Here is a 17,147-nt window from a genome sequence, read left to right on the forward strand (position 1 = left end):
TGTGTGTGTTAGTGAGACAAAGAATGAATCTCCCACCACTCCCTATTTGAGAAGATCAAAGAGTTTTTCTCAAACACAAGATCACACCCACGCAGTCTTTGCGTAGCTACCAAAACCACAACCTAGTAAAGGCGCAGGGGATATCTACTGTAGCTGTAAGGGGTACATGTGAGCACATAGCTCACCAGAATTTTACAAAAGCGGCTTGATTTCCCCCCCGAAGCACAGGACTTCAACACCCAAAACAAGAAGAATTTAAGGAAGAAGCTGAACTCTGGCCAAAAACATCACGCTGCGAGCAACCAAAGGGTTTTGAAAACATGACATCAGAGTGGAAAAAAAACAACAAAAAAATGAGAAGCTTGCAACACATCTGGCAGCTATGCATAGTTAAGCTGTTGATGACTGTCAGACAGATGGATGAACAGTTCACCTTTTGAGCTCTCAGCTTACTGGGGCTCTAAAGTCGTTAGCAAGTAATTATCAAATACCTGCGTAGCCCTGCCAAGTGTAAAAAGAGCATACTGCTCTTTTTAAGGAGATAAAAACACTTTGAAAAACAATTCTGCCACTACACTGCAGAACACAGCAGCTAGAAAAAGGGGGGTGGCTGAAAGTGTATCTATATTTTTAGGATGTAATCTGTCTCACAAAGGACAAAGACCTATAATATTCTGGAAGATTTAAAAACTCTTGAAAATAATGTGGCAACCATCCTTTTTAAACCTCTGGACTTTATTTCATGGTTACACCTCTAGTGCTGCTGACAGAAGCCAATTTCTCTCTTGAGGAGTATGTCAGCACCACTTCCTGAGATAACCGTGTGTTTACACCATGTGTTGCTGTAAAGCACTTTAAAACAAAAAAGGAAGCCAATTTTTCATGGTACCTCCCACAATCATATATCTGTACAGGGAGAGAGGGGGAAAAGTTTCTGGGCTGCTGATATTACCTTTGCAGAAGTTCTGCTCATCTGCAGCATGTCCTGGTGGGCACCGAATGCTTTGAGAAGGACCCCTCGGGGGCTGAGGCTGGTCTGGTGGGACAGCAGGGACAGGATTGTCCGGCAACGGCACCTGCTCACCGTCCTTACTAATATAGATGACGGCGCTCTTTGGAAGGCAGAGGTATCCACCAAAGTGGTTGATACACTGCATCCCTCCTTTGCATGCGTCGTCATACAAGGCACATTCATCAATGTCTGAAAGAAAGAAAGAAAGAAAGAAAGAAAGAAAGAAAGAAAGAAAGAAAGAAAGAAAGAAAGAAAGAAAGATTGCAGATATGCTATTTATGCTATTATTGTATTTGGATAAAGTACAACTTGCATTAAGCTTACATGGAAAAACGTTTTTAAAAAAAAACAGGAGTATAAAAAGCTACATAAATGTGTAATTTCTCACCTTTACATTGCTCTCTGACTCTGTCGTACTCATAACCCTCTGTGCACTGTGAAGGACATACAACAACGCATTGTTTAGTATCCTTTCAGGAACTCTCGAGCTGTACATCAGTAAATGAAAAAAACTGAGCAGCATGCATATGTCAGGCTGTATTAAACACAGACTGACAGGTAGAAAAAAGGTACGCTTACTCACTGTAATAGAGACCGGCTCTTCAGCCTCCTGAGAGAGAACATGTGCAAAAACCGCACAAAGACACACACAGATCCCCAGCATGTCGACCAAACGTCGGAGAAGTACTGTAACGGGATGCGGAGACGTCAAGTGGATTGAGTGTGCAGGACCATTTTTGCCTGACATGCCTACGATTTTTAGTATCAATTATAACATTACTGATGGCATTACTCAACGAGTCCCAACATTTCCCCCTGCTGACGTGTTGTTTATGTTGGCACCGCTCCAGGTAAATCTCCGACTTCAACCGAGTGTTTTTTCTGTCGTTTCTTTCCTAAAGGATTAGTGCGTAACACGCGTAAAGATCGTGCGTAAACATGCCCCCTCTGTGCCAATCGGGGTTATGAAAATGAAGGCACGCAGACCTCGGGTTGATTAATATTTTGTACCTGCCAAATACACGTCTTTCCTCACACAAGCTGCCTAATCACACGGTAACGTGCGTGTCTATTCTTGATTTTGCTTTGTTCATCACAGTTCAAGATCCTGACACTTGTTACTGGACAACTCCCTGAAACAAGCGAACTGCAAGAGAAACAAGTGCCACCGGAGTTTTACTCACTTGTTTCAACAGCTTAACATTTTTCACATTCGATGAATTGATTTCATTGTTGGTAAGAACGATGTGTGCAAGTGCTTCGTCATCCCGTGATGTCTTAGCTACATACCTGCAGTTACCTGCGGATATCCAAACTCTCCCGGCAAGCCGAACTAAACGTCCCCGGCGTCTTTGTTGTTGCAAGTCCGACTGTGCGCGAAGCAGGGTGGCCTTTATCGTGCAAACGGTGCAGTGGATGTCAGATGCTTGGCGGAGTGCAAGCAGCGCTTAAATGATGAACATGCGGTTAGTACAGTATGACACACTGGGGGGCGGTGTACCGGGCAGGTTGACTCCGGGCTTTTCTCTCACCGGGGTGCAGTAAACCATCAGCAAGTTTCAGTGGCTCCCTCTATAGACTGATGCACAGTGAGGGAAGTGGATATTCTCAGAAAAACAGATAATACGGTATTATTATCATCAGCCAGTAATCTATTAAAACTCTTTTGATTGTAAATTCATTAAGAAATGCCTTTCACATTTTAGGTTATATGCAAAAGTTTGTGTTCATGTAATAACATATTATACACATAAGGACATAGCGGTATCACCTTCATTTCTTAGTTTGTTTGTTTTTCTGAGCCAATGTGGAGCTATACGTCATTACATTTGTAGAGGCCTGAATTATTTCTATATTTTACTCTACAATTGAGCCTCAGTTACTTTGTTGGCTGTCACATGCAAACCCCTCTCATCCTGTGAGACCTCAGTGCCAGTGTTATGTACAGAATGTGTGAGCAGCAGGTGGTAAATCAAATCTTGTGTTGAAGAACTCTGTCAGTAAGCACTACATTAGCCTCTAATACATTTCATGGTGTTTACAAGATGCCTGCGCTTTAGGAACATCTGCTGGATTGGCATGGCTGCTGGGATTTCCCATGGGGGAAGAGACAGCAAGCGATTGTGTTTGTGTGCATGTATGCATGCATGTGTGCCAGGAGCTTGCTGATATAAGCAGGGCTAAAATGGACTTGGCACCAGCCCCTTTAATGCTGACCCACAGACCCTTTCCTTAGAGGGTGTTCATAAAAGAATAGAAGATATATTCTGCATGGCACAACATCCTCATCCTTCCTTTCTTTTGAAAAAAAAAAAAAAGTAGATTCTCCTCAACCTCAAGAAACTAATTATAGGAGTCATGTAATTACATTAAGATGTTCATATAAGAGCTGTATTATTTCCAGTAGGTCTTTTCACAAAACTACTGATTTGTTCACAGATAATAATGCATTTGGGTAAACATTAGGATATGAATGCACACAACTTTACAAACATGGACAATCACAAAAAAGAAATAACTGTACAAAATGTTTTACTCCTCACTAGAATTTTATTGTACTTTGTAAGCTATTCAACACATGCACAAAAACAGTGAGATAAGACATTTCATTAGTAAGAAGCATTTTGAAACCGTTTATAGAGATTAATAGAAGATTTTATCCAAGACTGATGAAAGAGAGGATGAGAGAACATTCCCTTTGGTCCTGTTCCCCACTGGAACAAAATTAGACAGTCATGCTTGTAAATCACAGAGGCGAGGCTGAGCTGGTTAGATCTCTAGGTGTGACCAAGTCTCCCTGTGAATGTTACTGAAGTCAATAAGCCCTCCCCTACACCCCCCCCCCACACACACACAACAAAAGTATTATTCTAAGTAGTACAGTGCACAAATGCATTAAAAGAGAACATGCTAAAAACAAGTATGACCTACATTGATGCAGGTATCCCGTTTAGACTCCAGCGAACAAGAGGGGAACATTATATGAACATAAACATACATTTAAATGCCAGAGTGATAGATTGGCCCTCAGCTTAACATAAGTACTGCTCTGAGTTTCACAACATCTCTGTGATCATTATTACCTAATCCCCAGCCCTCAGTGGTGACTAATATACATGAACCCACACACAAACATACACACATTCATTCTTGGGAACTGTGTGAAAACTACTAAGAATCTGTTTATTTTCCACATTTAAGAAGTGCAAAAAAAAGTAAGAAAAAAAATCAAATTTAAAACCATATTTTGAGTTCATAAACCAGAAGAATATTATTGCAGGGGAAAATAGAGAAGCCAGCACTTTGTGACGTTTCTTTCAATGCTGAAGGCAATGCATCAGGTACTGTTGGCAATTGAGCATTAGCCAATCAGTTCCTGATGCAGTATCATCCACATCAGAAAGCTCTTCCTTCACTCCGACATCAGTGTAGGGGTAGCTGAAGCTGAATAATTTACAACACATTTTGATCGCACGCCAATACGTCCTAGTGGTGAGAGGAGCAATGCAAAATAACCCAAACTCATAACAACAAGCCAATTATTATTCTTTTCATCCTATGATAATACAATAGCCAATACTGTACAGTACACATCATCGTAAGTCAAGATGGCAGCAGAAGCATCTGGAAAGTGAATTCATGCAAATTCCAAATGGGCATGCATTATGAAAGAGCTGCAAGAGATGAGGCTGCACTTCAAAAGACTGTCGAAAAGAAATTTTTAAAAAGTGGGGAAGGGGGATGTGAGAGAAGGAAGAGCAGACAGAGAGGGTGTCTGTGAAATGCGCTTGTGTAATTGCAGTGACATCTTCATTGAGAGTCCTCCATCTCTTTCCTGTGTGCTCCAAAGGGCGTCGTTGACGCCGGTCGATGTGCAGAGCAGCCGAGGCGCTGTGTTTAGCATAATCCCAGAGGCCATTGTGAGAGCAGCTAGTGAACGACTCACAGTTGCCAGCTGAGATTTCACCAAAACACAGCAGAACACAAGGAGAAGGGGATGAGACAAGAAAATCAGAGGTGGAGGAGGGGTACAGAGAGGGGACAGGAGGGAAGGTAGGAGTAATGAAGAAAAGAATGCATGTGCCAAATATTACATTACCCTAAATCCAAAGGGTGTTATTCTGTGCATTAGTGTTGAGGCTAAGGGTGGTGGTTTTCTGTACTGAGCATTCAGCTTTCGCAGCATCAAAGAGGAAAAGTGTGAAACTTGCTTTCCTCCAGGTGGACTGCACCTGTTGGCCCTTATTCAGCACTGCAATTCAGTGTTTGCCCCCTTTTTTTCTTCTTTTAACCAGTCACTAAGTGTTTTGACTTGTAACAGTCAGGCATACAAAGATTAAGCTAAACTATCGCATGCCCACATCTGTTGTGTTGTGCAGTGATCGTCACCCAAAGCTAGAAAGCAAAACCTGCTTTGATCACAGGTTCAGGTAGGTGGACATTTTTGGGGCCAACCTTTGTGTAAACAATGTGGTGATTTGTGAAATGTTCAAACAATATAGAATTTTTCTTAGTTTGCATTGTTATTCATATAAGGAGAAAGATGGAACAATGACTGTTTTAGGGCTGCTTTTTAAAGGGATATTAGACAAACTGCAGAATCTCTCCAGGTGATTGTGAGAAAATAAAGCACCATCACAGTTGCCTGCAGAGATTACTCAGTCAGCCTCAGATTTTTCTCTCTTGAACACACATGCACACTCTTCTGTGGCGGGTATGTGTTATAGCTATAAGAGTCAATTGGCAGCAGATGGTTAACACTGATCAGGATAAAGGATGAGGTTTGACCCCCCTACCGTTTCCTCAAAGGTCTTGTGTTACCATAGTGACTAGTCCAGGGCACGTGCCTCCCATTGTTGAGCCGTATTCTCCGGGGTCAGCCACACACCCAGTTAGAGGTCAGATGTCACACAGGCCTCTCGCTCTGGTCACCACTCTGCAGCTTTCAGCCTCTGACCCCAACAAACACTGAAACAAATTAAGAGATGGGGAGAGGGGAGAAGACGATGACAAAATTAACCACATTTACTCAACAAATCTGCACAATCACATTCGGGTTCAGGTTATCCTGACAAAATCTGTTCTGAGTGCAGTGCAGTTTTCCGGGGAAGATGTACAGTGTAGTGGAGACTTCCTCTGCATCTTACAGTATGTCTCCCTCTTGTGGTGAAGTATGATAGTTTTATGTGGACTTGGTCTACATGATGAAACAAAAATGCACAGTATGGGGACATTCTCATGGCTGAGGGGTTAATGCCTCACATGTCTCTCTTTCAGTGTTTTCCCTCTATACCAACACTGCACACACAAACAATAATAGTGATGGTGAGCTCTGAAGAAGTGTTGCATGAAAAGATGCATATGATACTTTTTGACAGTTACTTGACACTTGGTTCTCGCCATTTTACATGTAACATGACCACATCTCATTCATGCAGCCACAAGGCTGACAAGACTTTCTACCAAACCTTATGTTTAATTATCAAATAGCTATCAAGCTAATGCACATTTACTGACCAGACTGGACACATTTTTGTAAGTTTTTTGCCAGAGGTACCATTTTTTTCTGTGTTGGGATATTCAGGTCATCGAGTTGCAAAGTGTTGCTCGGGCATTGACAAAAGAAAAATCTTAAGTTTATTAAACGGAACAGGCTGACAGTCCACACTTTGTTAGGCAGTGAATGAACAGAGTGGTTTTGACAGGCCTAACCTCTTAAGCTTCGGGTCCCACTGAGCTCGGCGCAGCTAGAGCTAAATGCCATCTGTCCCAACATCATGAGGCCCCCCAACCTGTCCCCCAACAGTTTAGCATAAAATCATGCATTGCTGCTATTAAGAAAGGACGCAAGATCATTCTAATCATCTGACATCAAAGTCCACAAATTAAAGAATTTGCCCCATTGCCAGCAAAAGTTTAGAAAAAAGTTATAAGGCTCGTCAGGTTAAAAGCTTTGCATACAGCAGTGCTTGTAATCCACTTAATTTGGTTTTCAAAAGAAAACACATAAGGAATATGCACTGGATTACAAGCAAAACAACTGTCTTTGAAGAATTAAAAAAAAAAATTCTTTCAAGAGGTCTACACTCTTTTGTAAGTTAAATAATGTTGCTGTTGCATTTCCCTCCCTGCCTTCATCTGCAGCCTGGCTTTTGGGTGCCTGCTACCTCTGCTGTGGGTTTACACCTAAAAATAAAGAGCAGAGAAGTCAGAGATGTGGAATTAGAAGGAAAACCCAATGAAATAGTAGCTCTGAACAGATACCAGTGACCCCTGAATACAGTCTGTCCTGTTTTACGACTGCTGCACAAATAAATATTGTATTAAAAACTTCTTCTTTTTTTTAATGGACATTTTAAAAAGTAAGGAAATAAAATGCAGTTCAATTGTGTCAACTGCAAATGACTCTTTGCTTCAGTTAATCTCTGACTGTTTAACAGTTTTTCAAAAATAATTTTATGCTTTGCTGACTTTCACATACAGCACTGAACAATAAAATAATATCACGAGATGAACTTTGGTCCTCGTCCTTTCACAGTGTTGTCTGCTCCATTAGCTGTCATCTGATGTTAAGAGCAGAAACCAACCTTTGTGCCCTGTAGCTAGTGTGTGTGCGCTTTAGTACTTCATTAAGGTCTTGGACCTTAACTATACAAGCAATTGTCCTCCTCCAACAAAAAGACTGACGCATTGCATCAGTTGGAGGTAAATTTATCAAAGGAGGCACATACAATAGACACAGCAGCACAAATTATGAAACAGGTCTGTAAGGGGCCTCCTGGTGAGCCATATTGTACTGATTGTTGATGGTCCAGTTTGGACTGAATGACATGTAGTGACATTCAGATGGAAAATGACAGAAATAGTGCTATACATGTACAGCATGAGTCAGTAAATGTGCAGTACGGTGAGCGGTGTGAAACGATGTGCATTCGTGTACACGAAGCCATGCTGAGTGACACAGACAACCCATAGACCTCTTATAGTTACACATTGGCTAAAAACAATTGGGATCTCCATGAACTGAAGTGACATGAGTATTTGTTCCAGCCTTTCCATTAGGAGCTCTTCTGTAGAGGTGAAAGAAAAAAGAACAAAAAAAACAAACAGCACTGAGTGAGGGAGGGTAAGAGGGATAGTAGGATAAGGCGTGCGTACAACGATGTCTGGCAGAGTAAAAGGGATCAAACTGCAATAGCACGAGCTGCACTGAATTTGAGGGTGGGTTTATCTACTTACACAGCCATTTTACTCAAGCCACATAGCAATGTTAAATATCACAAAACAGGCAGAACATGAATCATGGCACAAAAATGTAAATGCACAATTGATCAGTCCTGAGATATGTTTTTCCAGTGCTAGCTGTGAAATAATTATGTGCTTTTATAAAACAGGATTACCAATTTTAGAGCCGCAACAATCGGTCAATCCCTTCGCAAGTCCATTAGCTGAAAATTCAGCAATTATTCTGATGAATCTTTTTAGTAAAAATCACCAACAGTTCTCTCCTTTAGGAAGATTTGCTGCTTTTCCCTATTCCATGACATTATTTTTATAACTGTTTTAGACCAGACAGAAATAAATAAATAAAAGCAGTTAAAAAATAAAACACAGATAACAAAACAATCTACTGTGAGGCACGTTTACTAGACTAGTTACTTAATTTCAGATAAAAAATAAAAATTAAAAAAAAAGCTCCTGTACAGTACTGTGGAGACCAGTTTTAATTTGCCTGTCGTTCACTTGAATATGAGCCTGGCTGCCATTTAGCCCCTGCACTGCAGTCTCACATGAAATGGACCGATGGCACATCAGACTGTCCTCACCATATTTACATCCCATCTCCGTTATTGGATGCATAATTCCTCCACACATCTCTTCAATCTTGTATCACCCCCTGCTCCACAGACACACACACACACACACACACAACTGACGACAATTATAATTTCATATGCCCCAGTGTATCGCCCACCCAAGCAATTTTCTGCCATTTAAATGTGAATTTATGTCTCATGTAAATGCGCAGGGATTCGATTTAGGCCCATTGGAGGACTGGCCTTTTCCCCAAAGAGCTTACTGTTATAGACTTCTGGTCATTTCAAGGTCTCTGTTCATCACCTCGATTTCACAGATTGTATCGGCACTGAATGACATCACACCACCTTATCAACTTCTCTCCTTACCCATAATACGGTTTCACCAAAAATCTGAATATTAAGTCAAACCATCTCTTACCTTGATCAATGCATCACCCTTCTGTTTTCAACCACCTGCTCTGCGGGTTTCCTATTAATGAAATGTAATTAGCTCTTATTTGTGACTGATTTTGAATAATTAAATACATTTTCATTGTCTAATATCAATCCCAGACATGTTTATGATAAAACTTTCCTGTCAACTTGAGCACTGCACTCCCTGACTGTGTGTAAATAAAAATGTTGAGTCATGTTTTAGAACGAGCCAGAAAAAAGGAGGATTCTCTAATGAAGAATATCATCTTCTCCCTCAGTGGGGATATATACTTTCAAGTCTGCACAATAAAACTAAAGCAAAAAGAAGAACAGTCATTCCAAATCATCAGTTTATTTAATAAACTTCAAAATTATGGGCTTCTGGTCAGGTAATTTCCCAAACCTATAGTTTCACCATTTTCAAATGAGGCTAGAAGAATGTTGCTATTTCTTTAAATGCCTGTTTTCCATGCTGACGATAAAATCGGTGAAAAAACATTTCAATTAAGTTCACGTTTCACAGGCGGTAATTGGCTGTTTTATTGGCCACATCACAACATAGCAAGCAGTAATACATGACCTTTGTAAAGAGCATTTCTTGACAACGTGTTACTGTTTTACTTCAAATAAGTTTCTTCTTCATTCATTTAGAAAAACAAAGACTCAAACTTCTAACTATACACTGGGCACTTTCAATTCCTTAATAAAATGTCTTCTCTACTAACACAATACAATGAGCACATTTAAGGAGGCAGGTAATTTTTTACTTCATTTACGTATGTGTGTGTGGTTATTTTTTTTCTGTGAGAGTAAGTCAGCTACTGTTCTAGTTCAGGAGATAAATATGACGTGAACCTTTCAGCTGCTCAAACTATGAATCCAAGATAAGACCTTGACCACATGATCAATTTCCTGCTCTTATCACAATAATAACTAGTCCACCTGCTGCTGATCACATGCACCCTCCAAAACCCTCACAAATACTGCAAAATGCATAGCACCATCAGTCTACATTCCCTCATCTTATCCGAAACCCAAGGTCTTTACACTCAGTTATCAAATACAGCTGGCTGTTGCGCAAACCATCAAGTGACACTTCTTTTGATGGCACCTTTAGTTTCACTGTGAAGAAGAACGTTAATATTGATAATACCGGTCAAACCTAAGAGCAAAAATAATTGGTAGCTCATATTTGAGCCACTTTTTAGGCTGATGCCATGTTCAAGCAGACAAAAAAGCAGCACTGCATGGAGGCCAATAAAGGCCTACAGCAATAGTTAACGCCCCAGAAGCTGTACTCAGAAAGCTTACAGTACCTACAAGGAGGTTGATGTTACAAAGCAGACACAAGAGGTCTCCTCCATCTTTTACTTTCTTTTCAAAGCTACTGAAAGACCCTTTTGACGCCACTCTAAACTGTTGTCTTCACTTTCATATTCAATACATATTCACATGTTGCTTGTCATGTGTTTCTTTGGTGTATTAAGAGTTGTTGTTTTTTCATGTGCTATGTGCAGAGGTGTTTTTTTCTGTTCTCAAACTGATCTCCCTGTTGGAGCTCAGTCTGAGGGGAGTTATTTTTTTCTCCTTATCTTTCCTCGTGTGGTGCATTTTCCATTGTTATACCTCTCTGACCTGTCTTCCCCATGTGATGTTTTGTGTAATGTATGTATGATCGGAGGGTAAGATGGTGCCGCCATTGCGTGCAATAGGTCGGCAGCCTAATGAAATTTCCCCTTGTGGGACTAATAAAGGTATATCAAATCAAATAAAATCAAATTATAAACAAGAAACTGGCTACCAACTTGGGCTGCTTTAAAAGTTACACCATATAATTGTTTAGTATAATACAGTGGACTTCAAACGTTTTCTGGCGAGTACCATTTCAGAAGGAAAAAAAGAAAAAGAAAACTGAGCTCTACACCAATTTTTTATCAATACAATACAAAAAGAATTCAAGATGAATTTTCCCTAAATAAAGGTCACACAGCAGCATCAGAAAACTCTTGTTTGTTTCCCCATGAATTATTCAACTTAGTTTCACTTCATATTTTCACCTGGTTGTCTGCATCCCACCTGAAGTAGCTTTGTGCCCCACAGTTTTTAGAGCCACTGGTTTAATAAGACATGGCACTGCACAAATGTGTTGCATGAGTTATGGTGCAGGGTTCAGACAATGTCCAGAAAAATGCAGTGTTGCAGGTAAAGTGCTGTGTAATTCCAACGCAGAGAGAGAGGACTTGAGGGACCAGCAAAAAAAAGCAATGCAGCTCACTGTGCATTTGTGATTGATGGTCTCTGTCTGTGCAATAGCTGACTGAGCAACATGTACATCTCTCTTATTCAAACACTTAATGCCATGCACACTTACAATAGTGTGCTCAGACGGGCATCTCAGTATATCTGAGTGTATCTCAGCCCAGTCATATGAGTCAGGCTTGCTATAGTGGCTAATTTAGAAGAGGGACCTACTACATAACTACCATGTCTTAGGTTGGCGTCCGACTTGGGGTCTTTGTCGCACGTTCTCTGTCATCCACTGCACCCTGATTCATCGTGGTACACCACTGAAAGAAAAAGAAAAAAAACATGGAGAAGAATATCTTTAATCTTATGAAACTCTTAAGAAATGTGTCCAGCATATATACTGTCATATTTGTTGATCTATGGGTCAACAACACTGCATACTGTAAGAGCATATTTCTGCAAATTCTTGATCCTGTCACGTCTCTGTTGTCTGGTGCCAAGACATGTTCGGTCTGGCTTTTGGCCAGGCTGGGCTGGTCGCCACCACGGCCCCAGCAGCCTAGCAGGCAGGCCTAGCTTAATGCTGACACATCGCTAACATCAGCCAGGGAGAAGAGACCTCTGGGAGATGCTGAAACATCAGCACAGCACCATTTCAGATATACAAGGAGGGATATGCGTGCTCATCTACAGCAAAATTTAAGAAGCTGCCACAGTAACACGTAGGGACATTATTTTGACACACAACATCCTCTTGTGGGGAGTGAGGCTGTTCACACTGCGTATTACGCACACTGACAGAGAAACTGTGGAAACGCACAGAAAAAGCCACACCCCTACAAATAAACCTATGATCATTCACATGAAAGCGTCCGATCATACTTTCGTTCCCCAACAAGAAAAACAGATGAAAATATTCAAAGGGACATAACCAGTCACATTTTGCTTAAACTGGTGTATTAGTGGTTTAAATTTGTGAATATTAAGAAAAGCATAATCTATTGCAATATTGTGACTTTAGGGACAAATAAACCTTAAAGATATTAACAACAACAACAACATATCACAGCACCTGATCCCAGAAAAGAAAATATATTTTCTTCTTTATGGGCATGTTTGGGGTAAACTAATCAAGCAGTGCTATTACTTCTAAAGGTAAAGGGCAATTCTAAACAATCACTATATTCTGTTTAAAAAAAACAAAACAACCAAACCTCGGAGCTTAATGAGGACAATATTGTGTAAACTAGAACAGAACTAAAAAAAACGGACAAGACCCAAACTCTTCACAATAGTGGTGTTTTTTTCATTCACGTTAATCCTATCATAACGGCTGCCCTTTGTGCTTAGCAAGCCATGCAGATGAGATTGGCAGCAACGAGCATGTCATCGATATGCACAGATATAACCAGGAGTGCCGCTGATTGATGATGCAAACCTTCTCCCTATAGCCTTGTTTGTGACCTCTGACTTCTTACCCCTTGAGGGGTTAAACTTATTACCCTTTGACTCATGTGACCTCTTCTTTGAAAAGGGCTAGATTGAACGATGACCACAGCTTGGGTCCTATTGGCCACTATGTCTCCAAACTGCGGCCAGAGGGCTGACCATCCAAACCCTACAGGGATGTGACCCTGGACCTGCCACACGCTCTGTGGATAATACTATTAACAGGTCAATACAAACCTTAAAAGAAGGGGGGAAGCAAATGCTGCTTTAACCTAAAGATGAGCAGAAGAAAGGGATGAGGGGGAGATATGTGGAAGGAACACATTTGCAAGACGTATATGGAGGTTATTTGTCAAGTCTGTTTGAACAAATGGTCGCCAATTTGATATGCAAACCGAGATAATGATCTCACCTGGACAAATTTTGGAAACCACTGAAAGTACATATCAGTATGGCTGCTCTGTTAAAAAAACTGTATGGTCATTCACTGAAGGTGCGGCCAAAACTGTGTGCAGAAAAGCAACAGAAGTGAGCAAAATGTGTTCAGTTCATTAATTCTCAACTTAAATAAACCTGAGTGAAAGAACATGAGTACTTTTATCGTATCTAATTTAATCGAAAACTCGATTTTGATTATGTGTAAATTTAGGATTCAAGATTCTGTTAAAAACAAAGAAATTGTCCATGTGAACATTTAATTAGTGTATAATATGAATGCAATAATTAAATGTAGCTTGATCTCCAGCCTGAACCGAGGAGGGGCGTATTGGATGTTTGCCAGTAAACCACGCTACATGCAAGACATGTGCTCTCCCTCTCATACACACCCTCTACACAAGGATTGTTAACTGTTTAATACCCATTACTGTTATTTCTCTCTAAGAAAAAGCATCTAAATCAGCTTTTGTAGAGTGAAGCAGTTAACTTATTGGTAAAAGATTTATTGGGATTTTAACCAATATGTCTTTATACTACACTTAAACTTTTTATGATGAATCAAACCAATATGCAGCATCGCCTATCTGAAACTGTTGTCCTTAATTAGGATACTTCAAAATGAATGCTGTGCAATCTCAAAACCATTAGCCAACTAAAGAAAATCCTCCAAATTCACCGTGTTTATCTCCAACTCTTTGGCAGTCTCTGCGATCAATATCGCAACCCCCCCCAAAAAATGGGAAAAAATGAAAAAAAATTAAGAAAAAAAAAGAAAAAAAAATCCCATCGCTTTAAAGACAAGTATATCTACTAGACTTGATTTGACTGAAAGCCTGTACTTAAACATAATGAATACGCATATAGAGGGTGTACACAGGGCATACATAATGCGCTTTGTCTACCTCCACCCTTAAGAGTTGAGTGCCAATAAAAATAATAAAATGCAAAAATAAATAATGCAACAAGCAGCCAAAGCCATGACCCCTATAAAATTTGTTTTGAAGAACGCATTACAGGATAATAAAATAAAATTGAGCTCAAACACATGGAGAGAATTCACTCTGCTAAACTTGTCAGACCTGCGGCTACAGTGGCGCTTGTAAACAACCCTACCTACAAGCACACATTCAGCCTCATGCAAACGCACATGCAATCTCACACAAACAGCAGAGGCTCACGGATTACTCTGAAACATGAAGAGGGGGAAATCTTCAAATGGAGAGGGAGAAAGAGGAATCCCAAAGAAAATTTAAAAAGAATTTGCTCACAAGGCAGAAAGGGAAAAGAAAAATAATCAAACAGTACCTCCTATAGCATCCATGTCAGGAGAGAAGGGTGGGACACCTGCAGAACCTCGCATGTCTATCCAGAGCTCTTCAGCGACTGCTCCCTCACGGAGCAGAGTGTGTGTATGAGCCAGAGAGAGAGTATGTGTGTGTTGGTGACTGAGGGAGGGGATCCTACCATCCTACCCCTCCTCCTTCGGACTGTGCCTCCTTAACAGGATGGAGGGGTAGGTGGGGCCACCGCAATAAAGCAAACACATACACACACATTTCTCTATGGTTGTTATGTCCTCGCATCGCTCACTCTTTCCCGCCTCCACACTTCCATCTTTCCATCTCTTTCCAAGACTTGCTCTCTCCCTCCTTCCCTCGCACACTTGTTCTCGCGCTTCTCACCTCGTGTTTCCCTCTGAGTCTTGGTCTGTCTGCCAGGCTCCTACACTCTCCCACTATCTTTCATCTCCCACCCCTCTCTACTCCTTGCCCCTATCCCCTCCTTTCTCACTGTATCGTAATACTAACATGCATGCTCTCGTTAATCTGGAGGGGAGAGGGACATATGCTGTTTCTGGCTGGTGGTCTACAACCTGCTAAACTCCTGGTGTGTATGGCATGTGTGTGTGCGTATCCTGTTGGTTTTTAGTCTCATAATACTACGGTGCTAGGATTAGGCGGGACAGTCAGAGAGCACTGCATGGTGGAGAGGTGAAAAGAGAGAAGAGGGACAGCAAAAAAAGAGGAGCGGCGCCACGATCAAGAGCAGCAAAACACACTTCTTTTTTTTTTAACCTTTTATAGTTCTTTTTCTGGGTCGCTGTGCCAGCACCCCTCCTTTCCTTCATTCATCCGGCCACACAAGTCCCATCTGATTCAGGGAGTACCCATCCCTACATAAATCATTCTCTTATTCCATTGGCCACACATTACATTCAAAATATTGATTTCCCCCCCCCTGCTGCAGCACTGATTGCAAGGAAACCCTGCACACTGGTCACAAACAGGAAGTGGAAAAACAAACCACGGGTGTGTTTCGATTGACCACAATGGCGGACTCAGAGCTTTGGTCACAACACTGACAAGGGGAATCTATGCCTTTCTGCACAAATAATGGAAATCCAACAACCAAGTAAAACAGAGAAAAAGGCAGGTAAAAGGAGTTCAGAATGATTTACAGCCACATTATCCTCAAAACAACCCAGAAAGCACCACTAGGAACAATGACGTACATCTGCTTTACAACATTTTCAGTCTACAGAGTTAATGTCTTAAAATTATTTCTTGTTACATAAACCATGCACTTTTGAAAACAAAACTCAGTTTTAAACAAACCATTGTCCTTGAATTCAAACTGACCATCAGAAGGGCAAATGCTGCTGTTTCCATGACAGCACAGCTGACGATACTTTGAACTCTGACCTTATACTCCTGCCTTTTGCTCGGAAGCAGTGACCAACCCAAAGGGTCAATCAAAACGAGGTCAGGAGAGGTCGAATGGTAACGACTTCTCTCTGGTTACGCAATCACACCATATCAACCTCCAGCAAACCGCATCTAAGCATCATTCATCCTAATCAGAGCAGTGCACCTTCCAGGAGCAAAGAAGGGGGGATGCTGCATTCAGTATTACGAGACAGGTGAAAACCCCTGGGATCACACAGGGAAGAGCAAATATGAAAATCTGAAATAAGAAAAGAGGATAAAACCACAACAGAAAGTAATCACTTATACTTGTGGACTCCCATTCATTCATGCAGCGGGCCTGTATTGATGTATTAATCTGTCTGTCACAGACCACTTTATGTAGTCATTTAGAAGTAATTTTGATGTAACTATCTTATATTATTTTGCAATTATGCGCAAGAAATTGGATTAAAATAAGGGAATGAGGTCAGTGAGCATGATTCAGCTGCATTTTTAAGAGAAATATGTACAATGTAATAATGGCAGGAAGGCTCTTAACTCATGGCATGCAATGAAAAGCATGATTATTCACATTACTCCAGATGAGAAATATAAGAAGTTATAATAAGAACTATATAATAAATTATCCTGTAAGGTTCATACACAGGTATACCAGAGGCCTAAGATGAGTCAGCAGTTTTGTGTGATTTTTTGTTTTTGTTTTTTTAAAGTGTAGCGACAGATCCCAACAACAAAAAGGTCTCATTCATCAGAGAGGATGGCGGGCAAGTGCACCAACTGTATTTTATAGAGAATGTGGTCTCATCTTGAAAGACAGAGGGGTAAATCTTTAAGAAAGGATGATACCGTCTTCTGGTAGAGAAACTGGGTTGGAAGATATGGGGGAAAGACAGATGAAGGGGTGGAGGGACTGATCAGAGGGGTGCCAGACACAAAGAGGCCAGGCCATGGCCAGTGGCACGCGATGGGCAGATTAACCAGCGTTTCCTCCCCTAACTGAAGCATTAGGACACCTGACTGAGTCCCGCCAATGGCAGCCAGCCAAGGATTTGTTGGGGG

General features: G+C 41.0%; 1 protein-coding gene across 2 annotated transcripts in view; it reads right to left on the minus strand.

Annotated features, from left to right (window-relative positions):
- Positions 1–2,603, minus strand: part of efemp1 (EGF containing fibulin extracellular matrix protein 1) — a 21,216-nt gene extending 18,613 nt beyond the window's left edge. The window contains exons 1-4 of one of the 2 annotated variants that reach the window (XM_005744824.2): positions 2,303–2,603; positions 1,596–1,699; positions 1,401–1,446; positions 953–1,201 (exon numbers count right to left, since the gene is read on the minus strand). In XM_005744824.2, coding sequence (XP_005744881.1) covers positions 953–1,201; positions 1,401–1,446; positions 1,596–1,676 — 376 coding nt within the window. In that variant the 5' untranslated portion in view covers positions 1,677–1,699; positions 2,303–2,603. Of the gene's footprint in view, positions 1–952; positions 1,202–1,400; positions 1,447–1,595; positions 1,949–2,302 lie in introns of those variants that run through there. The other variant, XM_013913772.1, reaches the window with a different exon arrangement.
- Between the last annotated feature and the right edge of the window lie 14,544 nt (positions 2,604–17,147).

This window comes from Pundamilia nyererei, unplaced genomic scaffold (assembly GCF_000239375.1).
Source record: "Pundamilia nyererei isolate P.nyererei 1_Seehausen unplaced genomic scaffold, PunNye1.0 scaffold00149, whole genome shotgun sequence".
NCBI lineage: Eukaryota > Metazoa > Chordata > Actinopteri > Cichliformes > Cichlidae > Pundamilia > Pundamilia nyererei.